Source organism: Hippoglossus stenolepis, chromosome 24, assembly GCF_022539355.2.
Source record: "Hippoglossus stenolepis isolate QCI-W04-F060 chromosome 24, HSTE1.2, whole genome shotgun sequence".
NCBI classification, from domain to species: domain Eukaryota; kingdom Metazoa; phylum Chordata; class Actinopteri; order Pleuronectiformes; family Pleuronectidae; genus Hippoglossus; species Hippoglossus stenolepis.
In genome coordinates, this window is record NC_061506.1 from 1,877,272 (window position 1) to 1,894,500 (window position 17,229).

General features: G+C 43.4%; 2 protein-coding genes across 4 annotated transcripts; one reads left to right on the top strand and one right to left on the bottom strand.

Annotated features, from left to right (window-relative positions):
* Positions 1–320: 320 nt before the first annotated feature.
* zswim2 (zinc finger, SWIM-type containing 2) lies at positions 321–6,013 on the bottom strand. 2 transcript variants are annotated; one of them, XM_035149977.2, is made up of 10 exons: positions 5,666–6,013; positions 4,736–4,892; positions 4,567–4,643; positions 4,387–4,427; positions 3,908–4,142; positions 3,338–3,589; positions 2,685–2,769; positions 2,517–2,593; positions 2,250–2,418; positions 321–2,126 (listed from the first exon to the last, which is right to left on the bottom strand). In XM_035149977.2, the coding sequence occupies exons 2-10, from the start codon at positions 4,883–4,885 to the stop codon at positions 1,683–1,685; spliced, it is 1,530 nt and encodes a 509-aa protein (XP_035005868.2). In that variant the 5' UTR covers positions 4,886–4,892; positions 5,666–6,013; the 3' UTR covers positions 321–1,682. The 2 variants fall into 2 exon arrangements, with proteins under 2 accessions (XP_035005868.2, XP_035005866.2); XM_035149975.2 differs by having other exon boundaries at positions 4,736–4,999.
* Positions 6,014–6,913: 900 nt separating this feature from the next.
* calcrlb (calcitonin receptor-like b) lies at positions 6,914–13,212 on the top strand. Of its 2 annotated transcripts, XM_035149981.2 has the most exons (13): positions 6,914–7,040; positions 9,465–9,515; positions 9,879–10,005; positions 10,095–10,205; positions 10,305–10,417; positions 10,505–10,596; positions 10,680–10,806; positions 10,877–11,030; positions 11,115–11,175; positions 11,255–11,318; positions 11,424–11,642; positions 11,755–11,796; positions 12,031–13,212. In XM_035149981.2, the coding sequence occupies exons 2-13, from the start codon at positions 9,465–9,467 to the stop codon at positions 12,235–12,237; spliced, it is 1,368 nt and encodes a 455-aa protein (XP_035005872.1). In that variant the 5' UTR covers positions 6,914–7,040; the 3' UTR covers positions 12,238–13,212. The 2 variants fall into 2 exon arrangements, with proteins under 2 accessions (XP_035005872.1, XP_047194990.1); XM_047339034.1 differs by lacking the exon at positions 6,914–7,040 and having other exon boundaries at positions 9,060–9,515.
* The last annotated feature ends 4,017 nt before the right edge of the window (positions 13,213–17,229 follow it).

Below are 17,229 nucleotides of genomic sequence, written 5' to 3' on the forward strand. Positions count from 1 at the left end.
CTCAGAGACTGAACGATTCATCTCGCTGAAATGAGTCGTCTGCTGCCGATTATAACTCAGTCAACAACCCAGGACTACTTTTAAATATCTAAATAATATTTTACATCCATGGGCACTGACAAGAACAGGCACAAAATGATGGGATTAATTAGTGTGACTGGATTGTGTCTTTTCCCGCGCAACTACTTCCCTAGCAACACTTTGCAGTCGGTGCCTTGTAGATTCACTTTTATCGCCCGTTTCAATGAAACAGAAAAATATTTACCCGCTGACCAGCTTGACTTTTGTTGCTCGGAGAGATGTGATTGAAGAGAGAATGGTGGTTTTTAATGTATTTTTTAAAATGAAGGTTTAAAAATAGTGACACTGAACATGTAATTACAACTATTAAATGGATTGTCATCAGATTTTAGCTGCTCGTCTCTGCAAAATCACCACGAAAGTTAGTTCACATATACTTGTCCTATAAATTAATCTTTTCTTAGGGTTTCTACAGATTTCAATACGTAAAATTTATCGTTAAAAAAGAACTACAACACAGAGACATTACAAAACCTGCATGTCTCCAACACGAGTCATTTTAAAGTGCGATGGAAGAAGCGTTAAATGAACGTTAACATAATTAAGACATATTGAGACGTATCTGGACTTTTTAAGGCCTAAAATTCAGATTATTAAACTTCCTTTTTTTTGATGATCCTTTACTTTCCATGTAGCGCCACCATCAGGTCAATATTTCATTGTTGTTCACTATTACTTATTCACTACTTGCTTGGTTTTAATACATTTTTAATAACTTTTTTTAACCTGAACCCACTTGTAACACACAACAATCCCAGAAACTTAAAAGAAAACAAATCTTCACAGTGTAAATATTACAATTACAACAAATAAAAGTGATGTCATCGCCCATTTGTAATAAAGTTTAGGATAAAAATATGAATACGAGAAAAAAAGGTTCCACTAGCAATATTTATCATGAATTAAAAATAAAGTGCAGCAACAATTTTGCCATATTTAGTCTTCCTTCATGGTGCGACTGTAAAACTTTTTCAATGCTGAGTTCATTTTCTATGTATACGCCTCGATTCTGTAGCCACGTTTCATGTGTTTTTTTTCTATGTAAATAGTAAAACAAACATCTTATGTATCATGTGACTGTGATTTGATTTGTGCGTTTTTTCCTCCATCAAACGGCGACGGTCTGACGTGTGTTTCTCTTTTCTTGTGTTATCAACGTGGATTATTTATTTGAATCTTAGCCTGAAGGCCGAGTGTCTTTTTATGGGAGTGTAAAAAAAACAAAACAACCCTGAGCTTTGTATTTTTTAACTGTAGCAACAAGTCGAGCACTTAAATCATTTCAGTACACGAACACTTCACCAGTGACTCCTCCCAGTTTGTCTCCAGCGAGGACACGAGCAGTTTGTGAACACTTTGTTTCGACCACCCGACTGCCACTCCCATTTCACAGTGACCTCGCTGAACGTGTTTGTGTTGATCTGTTCTCCAGTGAGCTCCTCGTGTGTCGAGCCTTTCAACATTAGTTTCTTTCTTCCCCCCTCTTGTGTTTAGTAATGGTAGTGTTATTAGTCTTTTTGTGCACTATAATTAATAAAACTACTTGATACCAACTGTTGTTCAGGAGCTTTTGTTTTTAGAAACAATCTATGAAGCTAAATTTAAATGTCTGTCTTCCTGTGATATGAGCTCATTAAGACCCCGGTCATCTTTAGCTCTGACTTAAGTTTCTCTGTCTTAAGTTTCTCTGACTTAAGTTTCTCTGACTTAAGTTTCTCTGTCTTGTCTTGAGAAGCAAAAACTCCTTTTCCTTTCTGAACAGACGAGTCAACAAACTGGTCACTTAGCTTGTGTGGGAGGTCGATAGTTTCTGAGGGATCACGTGAAGGAGCAGATGAAGCGTTCCTGTGCAGCAGCGCCACTCCGGGGACAAACAGGTCCTTTAAATCATCTTCTGGTTTGGTAAAGCCACTGGAAGAGCAGGAGGACTTCTGGGAGCTCTTCTTTTCACTGGCTCTCCAGGTCAAAGGGTTATAAATGACAAATCCATCCAAAGGACAGGAGTTCGACTTCCGCAGGATCTCGTCCACACAGTCCGCGTGGAACTGAGGAGTGAGTAAACATGTGAGGGGGAAAGGAAGAGACGGAGGGGGGGACGCTATATAACAAAATGAAATTATAACAGACTCTTAGAATAAGGACTATAATGAAGCTTGGCCCAGTTTTACCTTGTGATGACAGGGCAGAGTTCGGACGCGCTGGCCCAGGGTAAAACTCTGCAGACAGATCCGACACTGCTGCCCCTCGTCCAAGAACCGAGACCCGGATCTCACCTGGACAGTCGGAAGACATCCCAACACATTTTCTGGAACATGGTCTGAAGCCACATGCAGGATGCTGGAGATAGAGACACACAAAAAACACATAGTGAAATATTCTATTAATAGCAACTAAACAGAGATGAAATTGATTTCTGGCTAAATTGAACAACCCACCTGTCATTTGTTGACTGAGAGGCGTCTCCCTTTGGTTCATCTCTCTGGTCCACAAGATGCCACTCATCTCTTCTTTTCTGTTTCAAGTATATTCAGTTAGTTTTAATGTTTCTTCAAAGCCTCGAAGCGAGGGACTGGCTGATACTGAACACACACAGAGCAGCTTACTGTTCGTGAAGCTAACGGATGCTGTGGGTGGCAGCCTCTCTTTGAACAGTCCTCACACAGGTACAGGAAACTGCAGACTGTGCATCTGGAAACAATAAACAGAAGACGTGTGAAAACAGCATCACAAGGAAATGCATAGTTATAATGAATTATTCAGTCAATCACAAAATCCAGCAGAATTCCCGCCCTGTGGCTGCATGCCCATGCAAACCACTGCTGTTTCAGATATATGCATTCACATGAATATGAGGTGACCTCTGACCATCCACATCTAACGCTTGGACCAAATCTGAAGAAAAGGCAGTGTGTAGCTTTAGGGAGAGGACATCTTCAGTTGACCTATTTGGCCTGTAGGCAAACTGAGGTGGGACCAGTGAGTCAGGGAGGGAGGAGGTGATGGAGGATTTGACTAACGGCTCAAAGCTTCATGATGGGGGAGGTGAGTGCTACTGGGCGGTGCTGGTTCCACTGATAACATGAAAACAAAGTGCCTCCGACCACCGAATAAAAATGTCGGTTTTAACGTACAAACTTTAGCTTTAGTTATTTAAATGTACCACAATAAACTGAGTATCAGTATACTTCAAATACCCGGATTCTCGGTACACAGACGTCTATATTTGACCTCACAGGTATGACTTCCATAACCTTACTTGAAACATTTGCCAGTGATCGGGCAGATCTGGCAGACGTGACAGAAAACTCCCAGGTGTCTGTGCGGCTTCTCTCTCTCTGCAGCCGTGAAGAGCTTCGCTGCGTTTTTCACCTGCTCCTGGAGAAACTTCACCGAGCTGAAGTCCTCCCTGCACAGAGGACACTTCACCGTCTCCTCGTGGCCTCTCAGCCTCTGGTGATCTGCCCACACCTTCATGCACGAGATGTGGACGTTGTTGCCACAACCGAACCTGAGAGAGACGAGGAGGAGAAAATCCAGCTGAAATAAAGATTTTCCACATCATTGTGTTGTGATTGCAAGATGCGTCCTGTTCTGTGAATATCAGGAGATTTGAGCCTGGTTTTATTACATCCTAAAATCTGTGCTGTTGATTTCCGCCGAACGTGTCAACAGCTGAACGTGCTGCGGTGGAAGTGACAGTTCTGTACCGGGGTCATGTTCTGGTCAGAAGTGGAATAAAAAGCTGACCAGAGCATCTTACATCACACTGAAACATGACTGTACTGAAACACTGACCCCGGCCTGACCCCCGGCCGCCAACACACACCTGCAGTAAGACACCGGCAGTTTTCTCTCCAGCAGCTCCTCCTGACAGATGGGACACACATCCTGGGCTTCCATCGGCTTCCGGCAGACACTTCCAGGCTCCGGGCCCGGGACGGCTCGGCTCGAGGTCCCGGGAGCGGCGGTGGGATCGTTTTCCATCCGGTGGGCTTTGGGTTGGTGTAAACCGTGGAGCACCTCCGAGATCTGTCTCTCAACAAGTCCGTGTTGAAATGAGTCTAGAGGAGAGATATGTTTTAATATGAGGTCAGGAGGAGGACAGGAGGCAAGAACGGGTCAATCGTTCTCAAACTTCCAATGAACTTGTTCAAAATGTTCCAGAGTTGAACCTGAATGCATGAAACAGTCATTTTTAAAGAGTCGAAATAATCAAATCAGGGCTGCGATCAAAAACCTTTCAGGTCTCTACATTTTTAACATTGTAGGTGAATCTAAATGTTTATAGAATAGAGCACAACTTACATTCATGTTCTCTGGGTATTCTGAATTTCCGCAACAAAACCCTTTAATGAAAAAGATTAAAGGTTTAGTCCAGAGTTATTGCCGATATGAAAACTTTTACAATAAAGTTTATGGTTAAACTGTAAAATATCAAACCTCAATTACATTAGATTTCATGTTAAACGAAGTGAAAGTGTTTACCAGCAGATGTGTTTGCACGGCTCCTGCTCCTTGGTGAACACAGCGCACGTGCACGTGTGTGGGTCTCCCAAGCAGACCTGAACACGAACAGGAGAACACGCCGGAGTCTGGATATGAATCATCTACAGGAGTTGGAACAACACGTATCCTGAAGCACAGAGTTCTTTACCTTGTAGGGTCGGGCGTCTCCCTCCTCTCGGAGCAGAAACCCTGTGGGGCCGAAGGACTTCAGGAGGAAGATGGTTGTGTTGAGCGCTTGGTCCTGATGGGAACTCACTGCGTCACTGACCGTGTTCCTCCAGGAGGTTTTCTTGAACATCCTGTCACTGCAGAATAAAGACGTGAGCTTCAACCTCCTCCAGGGATAATGGGGGGTCTCAGGTGTCTGATGCCCTTATTTTGGGGGCAGGCTTCAGGTTACATTCATTAAAATCTGACACGGCAGAGAAAAACCACAGAAAAGAAAGTTTTAGCCGTTAAAAAGGTTTGTGAACCCCTGATTGAACCTGTCAGAATAAAACAGTCGGACGGGTAAAATGTCTCATAACACTTGGACCGAAGGCTGAGTTGATGCTGATGATGACAAAGATGTCCCATTATTAATTCTTTGAAGTTTTAAGACACGTTTTTGCTCCTGAAATAAGTTTTTAACTCTTCATTATGAGCAGAGAATGACAAACATTTGATAAACAGCACAAACATTTGACATCTTTATATGTATTGGACTTATTGCTGAAAATTATATTGCAATAATTACTGTTATGGGTTTATCATCCAGCCCAAGTTGGTCCAGTGAAAGGGAAAAAATATGAAGATCATAAATAATAAAATGGGTTCATAACAACAGAGAGAAACCAGTGAAGCTAAATGTGTATTTTATAATCAACTTATTTTTATATTATTACATTGATATGTTTGTTTCTTTATGAGGAGAAATCGCTTAATACGTCACTAAATCACTATTAATATGAAGACATACGTCAGCACCTGTGTTTTTGACCGGAAGCTAACAGGTGGACTGTTTGGCTACGTGAAGCTAGCTTGGTTTTTTTTCTGCTAATCATTTTTTTAAACTTGACATTTGTTGACATTTCTGTACCTGGACACATCCGCGAGTTCCCGTGTGTGGGTCTCGTGCTGTTTATCCACAGAGAATCTCACGTTCAGACCGGAGAGCGACGCGAGCTCGACTGTGACGTCGCGTCGCTAGCTTAGCATTCATCAGGTGAACTTCCGCTTCACCTGGGCACCGCTTCCTCTCTCCTTCTTCCTCTGCTGCTTCCGGTTGATCCAAGCGTGTACAAACAGTAACAACCTGATCTGAGTTGAACGTAAAACACGCGGTGACTTCTTCGGTCTCGTAAAAACAACGTCCCGAGCTTTAAAAACTACAAAACGCACGAGAACTCACGTGTTTTCCTTCAGGAAACTTTAGCTGCTGCAGCCACTTCCGGTCTCTGGGGAGACAGAGACACGCCGTAGCCATGGTAACCGGGCCCCTGCCATGGAGGCTCTCAACCAGCAGAGGGCGCTGTTGCTACAGAATAAACCTTTATTTATTATGTGTTGAGTATTTTTGACAATATTAATACAATATTCTTGGATAAAACGTTTTAATTGTAACGTTTAACATTGCATCATTAGTTTCTCTTTCATAAGGAAAATAAATATTTGTCACTTGTTACATTTTTTATGATAAAAATACAAAATCAAAAGGAGGAAAATAGAAATAATAATTTTGATAAATTTGAAACAATTAAAAGTGCAGATATGAAATACCTGGATGCTAAGAAAAGTTTATTCCCTTAATTAAAGATCTAAAGCTTAATATTGAAAAGTTCTCTGATTGAAATATTAGTTTAAAAGATGGAATAAACTTTTCTCATTTATTTCTAACCAAGCAAAACACACTGAGTGACATGAAGTAGATTTTAAGATGCTGATCTCAGACTCTTACGATTAAAATTGAATTCACACACTCATTTAAGGGAATAAAGGACCAATGTCAGTTAAGCACAATATTTTAAAAGGTGAAATTTATATTATATTGTATGTATTATTCATAGTATATGATCATATACAGGCATAGAGTATTTTCTTTGATTCAAATACACAGATATCTTATCTTATATCTTATATCTTATATCTTATATCTTATATCTTTCATCTTTCATCTTTCATCTTATCTCATCTTCTCTTATCTTAAAAATTATCAAATCTAATCGACTCTTCATGATGTGCACTGCATTGTGGGAATGTCCCTGTGTGGCTCCACAAAAGACAACACGTGATGTCATCCTCAGCTCCAGTCGGTTTTTATCAGGCTCATTGTTGCTTCTGACTCTGTTGTGAACACACACACACACACACACACACACACACACACTGAAGGACTAACTCACACACTGACAGGATTATACTCTTCAAGAACTGGAAAACACCGTGTTTTACTTTATTGTTCTGCGTCTGAGAAGGTGAGTTTCTTTAATATTTACTCTCCAGGCTGTTTGATTCATGGTTATGACGCTGAAAACAGGTCAAATGTGGTTTTGTTGAATCAAACATTTTATACTTGAAGCTAAATGTAATGAAATATTACATATTACAGCTAAAAAACAAAAAGAGACACTTAATACCTGACGTGTACTTACCTTGCTAAATGTATATTTTAAAGTGATCAGATTTTAATGAATGAACTTATTTAGCTCTGTAGCTGCTGAGAACTTACAGTTATTATATCAAGTTAATCTTTAAACTATTAAAAATCAAAAGAGAGTTTCCAGTTTGTTGAATATTCTCATCCCTCTTTCACGTTCGTCAAACCTAACAACAAAAATCTGGACGACAAAAAAGAGGTGAAGAGGGATTTCCTCCACCAATGTGTTTCCAATAAAGAACTCGTCTCAGGGAAAAGTGTGTGAATCTCCGAGTTCTGCCACAGATGGCCCACACAACAAGGGAGTAACTTCTCCATGAGTTATGAGAGTCTGCGAGGAGCCGTAATGTGCGTCTCTGGGTGTGTTCGAGAAGATGTTAATCTTATAAGCTGACAAAGATTTCCTGTATTAACAGCCAGCGCAGCAGGAAATTAATGAAAGTTTTGTTGTTGCGTGTCACTGGATTATAAAAATGTTTTTTATTTGAATCGAGAAGAGCAGAGTTTGACGTCAAGCTGAGAAATGACTCAGAGCAAAGAGTTAGTAAGACTTAAGGGAACAAGCAAATTCTTAGATTCACTTCCACAGAAGACTGAAGAACTGATGATGTGCAGTTTTGTAAATTTGCAGATTTACCCACCGCCTCGTTCTTAAGAAATCAACCATGCAAGTTTTGATTATTTAATTTTTAAATTCCAATTCAATAATGGATGTGAGTCATGTGAGGGTTTAGTGTATTTAATTCTTTGTTTCCTATTTGTATAAAAGCCCATATAAGTGGTGCTGGTTATAAATGTCGTCATATATGAAACACGTGCACGATAAATACTTACACCCTGAATGGGACAGGGTCAGAAATGCCACTCATGTGTATGTTTGATTTAAATGTTGTTTTTATTTCACTTTGCATGTTGTAAGACTTCTGTGTTTTTACTCCACAGTTCAATATGTCTGAAAGTCGCAGGTTTACAAAGCACACGTCAAAAAATATATTTAAAGCTCTTAAAAAAAGAAATATTATAATGTAGAACAAGAAATATTGACAGAAACTTCTTTCTCTTGCTAAAAACATTCAATATAATCATATTCAGCCAATACCACTGATACATATATATATATTTATCACCTTCATCACCACATCTGTCGTGCTGTGGCTCCCACACCTCTTGAGCCACAGCAGCCACACATCTGGAGACACATCTGTGGAAAGATGAGCTCACAGCAGGACTGGAAACTCACACTTTCACACACCAAGTGATTCTCATCTCATCCGCATCGTTATTATCAATATAGATAGATATCGTCTGAAAGTGGGTTCGCAGCTGCATTTGTTTTATTGGCGTCTTGTGGCTACACCTTAAACTTGCTCAACATGCATAATAAGCATGCAGGAAGGAAGCGGTGGAGAACAGAGGAAGCAAGAGGCCACATGTTTAACCTCCGTGTACAAAGAGGAGAGAGCGGCCACTGCAAATTAAAAACATGGATCTGCAGCACAGAGAGCCAGTAAAAAGAGATTCACTCTGATTTACTGTGTGAATTAACGTGATAAGTTTAATGTGTGATGGTTCATTTTCTGTTTGACTGTCCTGTTCATGATATGAGGGATGTTTCTTTCTAGTAAAATGTTTCCTCGGTTTGTGATGATTTCTGTTGGTTGGATGATTAGGAAAGATCTGAGTCGTGCTTCAAGAAATCAGGGAAGTTTTGTTGCAGCAGGTTTTATTTTGCAAGGTTTTGGAAAGACCTTTTGGAAAGTGTTTTATAAACTCATTAGGGTTTTGTACTTCTGTGTGCATCACACTAATCAATCAATCAATCAATCAATCAATCGATAATTTACAAATCACTTCCAGCCTCTTATTCAGGCAACAAACCAGCATCTCAAAAGTTTCAGTTTGAGTCATTTTAAATAAGAAAATACATATTTACACTTGAAATTTAAAAAGCTTCTCTGAATACTGGATGAATTTCCCATTTGGGAGTGTGGGGGTGTGACGCTGCACGTGAACTAGCGGAGGTTGAATCCAGCTGCTGTCAACACGCGAGCGTTGGATCATGTTAGCAGCTGCTGCGAGTCAGGAAACATTATTCTTATCGAGCTCTGGGGGGGAAACTATTTGGGACGGAGCTGGAGTTTTTTTTTAACCTGTTCCTCCAAATTGTATAAAAATAACATCTAGAGAAAAAATAACGTTTGGGCTGATGCAGACGAGTGATTCCACTTTTTGTTTTGCACAGATGGACGTGAACTGGATCATGTTTCTGCTGCTGTTGTTCTGCTTCGATCAGGTAACCGCTGCATGTGTTGTCAAATTCACAGATATCAGAAAGGTTGGATGTTTCTGTAGCTCGGCCATAATTTGAAGGCACCAGATTTCTATTTCGATTCACTAATCTGTTTATTTATCAGGAAAAAACAAGGTAGTTTTATTTATAAAGCTCATTTCATACAGAGATATGTAGATTCCAGGTGTTGTACAAGGACAGTAAAGCAAAATAAAAGACTAATAAGAGAAGAAAAGGAAATAAAAAAGACAAATCTGGTGTTAACAAGTAGTGGCAGGAATTGGCCACAGTTGCAAATAAACAGCGTTAAAATGTTTTAAATACTGTGTGACATTGTGAGTTTGTGTTGTCTCTGCATGACAACAGCTGCTGGTGGTGTCGAGCTCTGAGCCTGAGCACGTGAACCATCGAAGTGCTCACCATATCATCGTGGCCCAGTACAGATGTTTCCAGAGGATCATTAGAGAGTCGCACCGCTTGCCTAAAGCCACAGGTGAGGAGCGGGAGGGTCAAAGGTCGTGGAGTGGTTTCCTTCATGCCCGGTGTCCGTCATGTAACCGCGTGTTCCTCTGGTGTCTGCAGGGCCCGTGTGCAACATAACGTGGGACGGGTGGTTGTGTTGGGACGAGACCGAAGCCGGACTCACGACGGAGCAGAGCTGTCCGGACTTCTTCAACGACTTTGACTCTAGTTGTGAGTTTCTCTGCTGCGTTTGAGTCTTAACGTGTGAAATCACAAGTTCAGATCTTTGCAGCACGTTTTACTTTTGGCTAATCCAAGGTGTGTTTACAGCGGTGGCGTCCAAAGTGTGCATGGAGACGGGCGAGTGGGGGCGTCACCCGGAGAGCAACCGCACGTGGACGAACTTCACAAACTGCCATGGCAACACGACGCACCACACGGCGGTGAGAGCGAGGGAATCAAACCAGAGCAGCTTTACGTTCCGTGTGTGTTTGCAGAAGACGTTTGAAGCCGTGTTGGTTTTGTTTCAGGCGGCGATGTCCCACTTCTACTTGGTCATGATCGGTCAAGGACTGTCTCTGGTGTCTTTGCTCATATCGTTGGGAATATTCTTCTATTTTAAGTAAGTGGGACTTTGTTTTACCTTGAATTGATGTTTGTGTTTGGTGCCACTTTCTAACGAAGCCTCTGCTCCGCGGCCTTCAGGAGTCTGAGCTGCCAGAGGATCACGCTCCATAAAAACCTCTTCCTCTCGTTCGTGCTGAACTCCGTCACCACCGTGGTCCTGCTGAACACAGTGACGGAGAAACAGGGACACAACAGCAACGACTCAGTGAGTGATCCGATTCTTTACCTCCTCACCTTCACGTCCTCAAGACGCTGACTCGGCTGTTTCCCTGCAGACGAGCTGCAAGCTGGTCATCTTCGTCCACATGTACCTGCTGAGCTGTAACTACTTCTGGATGCTGTGTGAGGGCATCTACCTGCACACTCTCATCGTCGTGGCCGTGTTTGCAGAGAAACAACACCTCATATGGTATTACATGCTGGGCTGGGGTGAGTAAGCACCTTTACTTGCACTGTGCACATGCATGTGTCTTAAAACTCAAATATCCTCAATGCTCTGGTTTGGTTTTGCAGGATTTCCACTGGTGCCGGCAGTGATTTACTCCGTAGCGCGTCACTTCTACTACAACGACAAGTGAGTCTCCTTAGATACTTGTGGAAAACTTGTATATTTCCACATATTACTGAGCTGATGTGATTTTGTGCATTCACAGATGTTGGGTCAGTCCGACGTCCCTGCTGTATATTATCCACGGCCCCATGTGTGCTGCACTGGTGGTAAGATCTGACCTCTGACCCCTGCACCATCATACACATTTCAAACTTCAATATATAAGAATTTCTTAAAGTACTTATCTTATCTTATGGGCCTTGTTTCTCCAGGTGAACCTTTTCTTCCTCCTGAACATCGTGCGGGTTCTCATCACCAAGCTGAGGGTGACGCACCAGGCCGAGTCCAGCCTGTACATGAGGGCGGTGAGGGCCACGCTCATCCTCATCCCTCTGCTCGGCATCCAGTTCGTCCTGTTCCCCTACAAGCCCCAGGAGCACTGGACCACCGAGATCTACATGTACATCATGGAGATCCTCATGCACTACCAGGTCAGAAGGAGGAAGAGTTCAGATTTAATCCACAGAGACGTTATTCTGCAGGAGATTTTTCCTTCTTTTGTGTTTTCTTAATGATTTAATTCCCCCCCCCCTTCACATGCAGGGTCTCCTGGTTTCTACAATATTCTGCTTCTTCAACGGGGAGGTGAGTAATCAGCTGTATTCTGTGACGTCTTATTAAAATATATTTAGAGAGAAATGTGTGTTTTCAATCTCAAACGTCAGTTATTTAAACTTCCTCACAAGTCAAACAAGATGAAGAACTTCTCACCCGAGTTTTTCCCTGAGTTTAAAACAAGATATGGAGAATGTGACCTTTCCGACCTTTAGGCCGAGTTTCCGTCCTCCTCACATCCTTTGTGTTGTCTCTGGTTTGCAGGTCCAGAGCGTCCTGCGGAGACACTGGAACCAGCAGCGGATGCAGTTCGCCGGCACGTTCGCCAACGCCGACTTCTTCCGCTCGGCCTCCTACGTGGCGTCGTCCCTGACGGAGGTGCACCGCTGCTACAGCATCGAGAGCCACACCGAGCACATGAACAGCAAGAGCTACTCGGACATCTTCAGATCGGACAGCCCCTTCGTGTGAAGCCGCGGCACAAACCACCGAGTTTTCTCTTTGGGGAGTTGTGCTACTGTTCACGACAAATGATTACTTCGGACATTATTCCATCTCTCAGCAGAAAAAACAAATCCACTTTTTTTTTTTTTCCTCATGAATATCACACAGACAGAAGACGTGTGGGACCGAAGATCCGGTGAATATTTAAAGTTATCAACGAATCAAACAGCCTGAAAATACGACTTTAATACAAGGATCTAACGCTTTTCTGCACCGTGTGGAGTAAACTTGAAGAAGATGGTCCGGACGTTTTTTGCAGCAGAACTTTTTTCTGCAGAAGACGATTCTTTTGGTTCATGCAGACACTGAAGAGTCGGAGTCGTCGAGCTCCGACAGCGAAGATGAAGCTTGTCCGACAGTTACACATCAGAGGCCATTTCTGTTTCGGCCACTTTTGAATTAAGTTTCTATTTATGTGCAACTTCCTCTTTAACCAATAATGGGAGCAGGCAGAAGAAGTTAAATATGAATCACTGCTTTATATTTAGACGTGCATCGGTGTGGTTTGATTGAATCGTATGAAGAGTTAAATCAGCAGGAACTGACTTATTAATCGACGTGGATCGGCCGTCCCCTCTGGACCCTGACCAGTGAAGAGCTGCTGGTTTCAGTCTTCAGCTGCAGGAGTCCCAGAGCCGCCTCTTCTGCAGAACCGGTAACTTATTGTTACGTCAATCAAAATCACTTAAAGGAACCGTTTCTTCTCATAATCACAGGTGTATTAAATATTAAAGGATTTCTCCCCCCCCAAGCTTTCCACCTTATTCTTCTGCCTCCATCGGCTCATGAAACTACAATATTTTATCACAGATTTGTTACGAATGATCAGTGTGTATATAAAACACAAAGGTGTGTTTCACTTTGTATTATAGTTTGTGATGATGCTGGTTTATACTGAAGTAAAAATAATGCTGTAAATAAAAGTAGTGTTTTTAAATGAGATTCAGCACAAGGAGTCTGTTTTTATAAATTACAAATGCTTTTGTTTCTTTCCCCACGAAGACAAAAGGAAGACAATATCTTTTTTTCCCTCCACCACATTTAATTAAGGGTGGGATTTCCTCGTCTGACCTTTGAAAACGTTTCCCACTGAAATGAATATTGTTTCCAGACAAAGAAGGGCGTGCTGGTGTCTGTTCCTCGTCCAAAACATATATGTGAACAGGTTCAGCGAGGAAGTCCCAGAGGAAAAGTGCTGAATCTCTCCCCCGTTCAGTTCAGGACGGAGAAGCTGCTCCGGGAGCGAGCAGACGATGATGAGAAGCATGTGTGCGTGGCCGTTTATCATCGCTAACTTTACTACTTGCACTCATGTCGTAGTCGTGACCTCAATCCGCTGCGATCCCCTCCCAACATTTTGACATCGTTACGGCACCAAAAGAAGCCACAACTTCCAACATCACGCATCCTGTTCCGTGCACACGAGAGGTGGCGGGGCATCCTGTGTGCGTCGGGATGCCACACGCTTCCTTCAAATCCTGAAAGCGCGGCGTGCAGCAGGGCCCTCGCCCAAGATGTTTGTGTTGTTTACCTCTCACAACAGCACGCCTCCCTTTATTTACCTCAGTGGAAATCAGAGCTGTGGATGCATTGCAGGCTTCCTGTTTCTAAGAATACATTACCATTGAACTCTTGATCCGTCGGCTCTTGTGTGCTGGTAGCAAACACTTCCTCAGCATCGTGACTAACACTTGTTTACGGCCTCCGCTTCCGCATGCTTGCACCGAAACTTAAAGCATTTCAGCCGATGTGTCCAGACGCGGCGGTAGAGCCGCTCAAGGACGTTTCCACAGGACGCGCTTTGAGAATAGAGACGGCCTGCTGCCACGTGTGCTCTGCTGCAGGTTGGCACGACCCTGCAGAAGAAGAATCTGCTCCACGCCGACGTCACATTTCATTTTAATCCAGCTTTTCTGGACCTTAGCAGCTTGTTCTCCTGCAGAAGCCATCTTGTCTCATGTGGACATGTTTGGGTCTTCGACTCAGAAGCGCACATATCGGTGGGTCACTGTTTTGGACGCTTTGCTTAAGTATTTAAAAGTAGTTTGATACTATAATTAAAGATAAATACACTAGAATGAAGTGTGAATTGATTCAATGGAGTTGAGACGCTCTCTGAGTTTCTCCGCCGCTCACATGGATTTTCCTTCCCTGGAAAAAGGACGATTCCCATTTGTCCTGAGCCACAATCTGGAAAACCCTCCTTTACACATGATATGATTCACGTCAGCTTCCCAGCAGCAGCACAGCCGGTATGTAAGGAATGCAGCAGGGGTCAAATTTCGTCGTGGCGAGCCAGAAACTAACACAACAGAAATTCGCAGGAAGATGGCGTCATGTGACCTGTGGCGTTGTTCGACCGACGGGTGATTCTACGTTGAATCGCTGCTCCGAGCGACAACACACCAGAAAACAAAGGGCATCTTTGTGGTTCATTTGATTAGAAGCAGACAAAAGCTGAAAAGAAAATGTAAAATAAACGCTGCATCCACTTCCAGTAACTCCACTGGCTGTTCACAGAACTCTCTGGTTACAACGGGCTCTCCAAACAATGCTTTGATGCACATACCAGGCGCACATCTGGCCAATAGCGTGATCTGGCCACTTGTGCGTGGGGATGTCTCACTCTGGAGAACAATGGAATGAGTTCTTGGCCGCGCTCGAGGGTGTGGAGGGCGCACAGAAGAGGGGTTGGGGGTGAGCGATGTGGCCCGGGTGTATGGACGTGACCCGGGCTGGGCGGGACCGCAGGAAGTCTGCCGCTCGCTGCACGGCCCTGTCAGCCCGCCGCAGGGTCATGAATTATCTGAGCAGCGGTGATGTCAACGCGTGGTCGTCTCACTTTGGTGTCTCATGGACGGACGTCACGGATCATCAAGCAACTGCATCAGGAGGAGAGGTCATCTCTAGAGAGCTCGGCAGGGGCGTGACGAGGGAGACCCCTGGAAGAAACTGGATCTGGGACCCGGTCGTTTCAAATTAAAAAATGAATCCTCTTTTGTCGTCTGCAGATATGAATCTCTATCACCTTTCAACACATCGTCTAATCGGAGAGAAAAATGGTCGCACTTTATTTCAAACTGTGCTAATAAGTCATAACAAACACTACTTTACATCAAACTACACAAAACTCACAGCATGAATTGTTAGATGGTGTATATTGATTCCCTATGAAGTGGCAGTTTCTTATAACAGCAGAGTCAAAGCATCTTCTTTCTTGTTTGGTGTAATTTGATAAAAAGCTATTTTAACACAAATATAAAGAAAAAACAACTTGTTAAACTATTTTAATCGAATATTATCTATGCATATGTATCTAGAAAACTTATTTTTGACGTTAAAGCCACGTTTCCAGATGTGATGGATATTTTCACTGACAGAAACGATGCAGAAACTTTAATAAACCAGAATCATCCTTTAAAGGGCCGGTGCATCTATAGCCTGCAAATAAAGATGGACACCATGACGGCTCTTATAAAGTGAAGCCCCCTGGTCAGACCCCCCCCCTCCTCCATGTCAGCAGATGGGACATGGACCAAACTAACAAGCGTGAAACATTGAGTGTGTCGCAGGAGCCGGTCTCCTCATTACTTATCAGTTCAACTGAGCTACGTGTCTTCGGACTGTGGGAGGGGGCCGGAGAACCTGGACAAAACCCTCACAGCTACTTGAGGAGAACATTCAAACCCGGAGACGACCCGCTGCACCCCCTGTGCCGCCCCTGTGATGTCAGGCTCTTCAAAAACATCTCAAACAATGAGCTTATTGCGGTTTTAAAGAGCCCAGTTCCTACGGCCCGGGGCGGCGGGCCAGTGTCCACTTGTGAGAGGCGCGTCGCTGCTCTTGTCTTCGGCATCATCCTGCCAACAGGAACTCCCTCGCTCCTCTCCCAGTTTCCTGCCATTGTTCTCCATCGCTGCCACCAGGCACAGGCTCCGCCCAGGATCTGGGAAAAGGTGGGATGTTAAATCGGCCCATTTCCTCTTCGATCAGCTACGACCTCCACTGTGTGTGTGTGTGTGTGTGTGTGTGTGTGTGTGTGTGTGTGTGTGTGTGTGTGTGTGTGTGTGTGTGTGTGTGTGTGTGTGTGTGTGTGTGTGTGTGTGTGTGTGTGGTGGAGAGAGGCAGCACCCTTGTGAAGAGCTCCACTGTCATGTTTTTTTTTTGTGTGATTGAAGGAAGTGATTTCTAATTAGACATTAGAGACACTTTCCCTCCATTGAATATTTCACTATAAAAATAGCTAAATTTCCATTTTCTGCAAAGATCTTCTGTAAACTAACACAGTTAGTAGCCTGTTAACTTTCCTGTGGGGAAGTAAGTCCGTGCAAGTTGTTCAAGTCAAGTTCGGTGACCTTTGACCCTGGATTTCATGGTCTGCACCAGGAGTTAACTGTCTGGAAAATGGAGATCCACAGATTTCCACCCCACGTGGATAAGAAGCCAGCTTAGTTGCACCATTAACTTTTATTTAACCCTCGCCTGAAAGTTTAAATGACTCCATCAACGGCTCCAATGCTACAAACGAGCAAATGTTCCTTTTGAACCAACACGTTCCCACTTTAAACAACTTTATGACTTTCCCTCGATTGTTTACATGCCAGTGAGAATAACTCAGGTTCATATAGTCGGATCCTTTCTCATGATCTTTCCCTGTGTTCTTTAAGTGTTGTGGAGGGCGTCGGTGAGGTGGGGTTGGAGGGGGCACAGGAAGGAAAAGGAGTAGCTGGGAAATCTCATCGAGGCTCCTCGGCGAACAAGAGACACCCCAGTCAGGATCTGGGCGTCGCTGCCAAGTCATCTCAGGGTCGTGGACTGCAGCGCTCCCCGTTTGGGTGAAGCGGCCTCAAACACGTCGAGTGGAACAGAACTGTTCTGTGAAGTGGACTGAACGTACGTCAGGTTTGCAGAGAGAGGGAGACAGAGAAAGAAGAGATGAAAGATAGAGAAGGAGGAGGA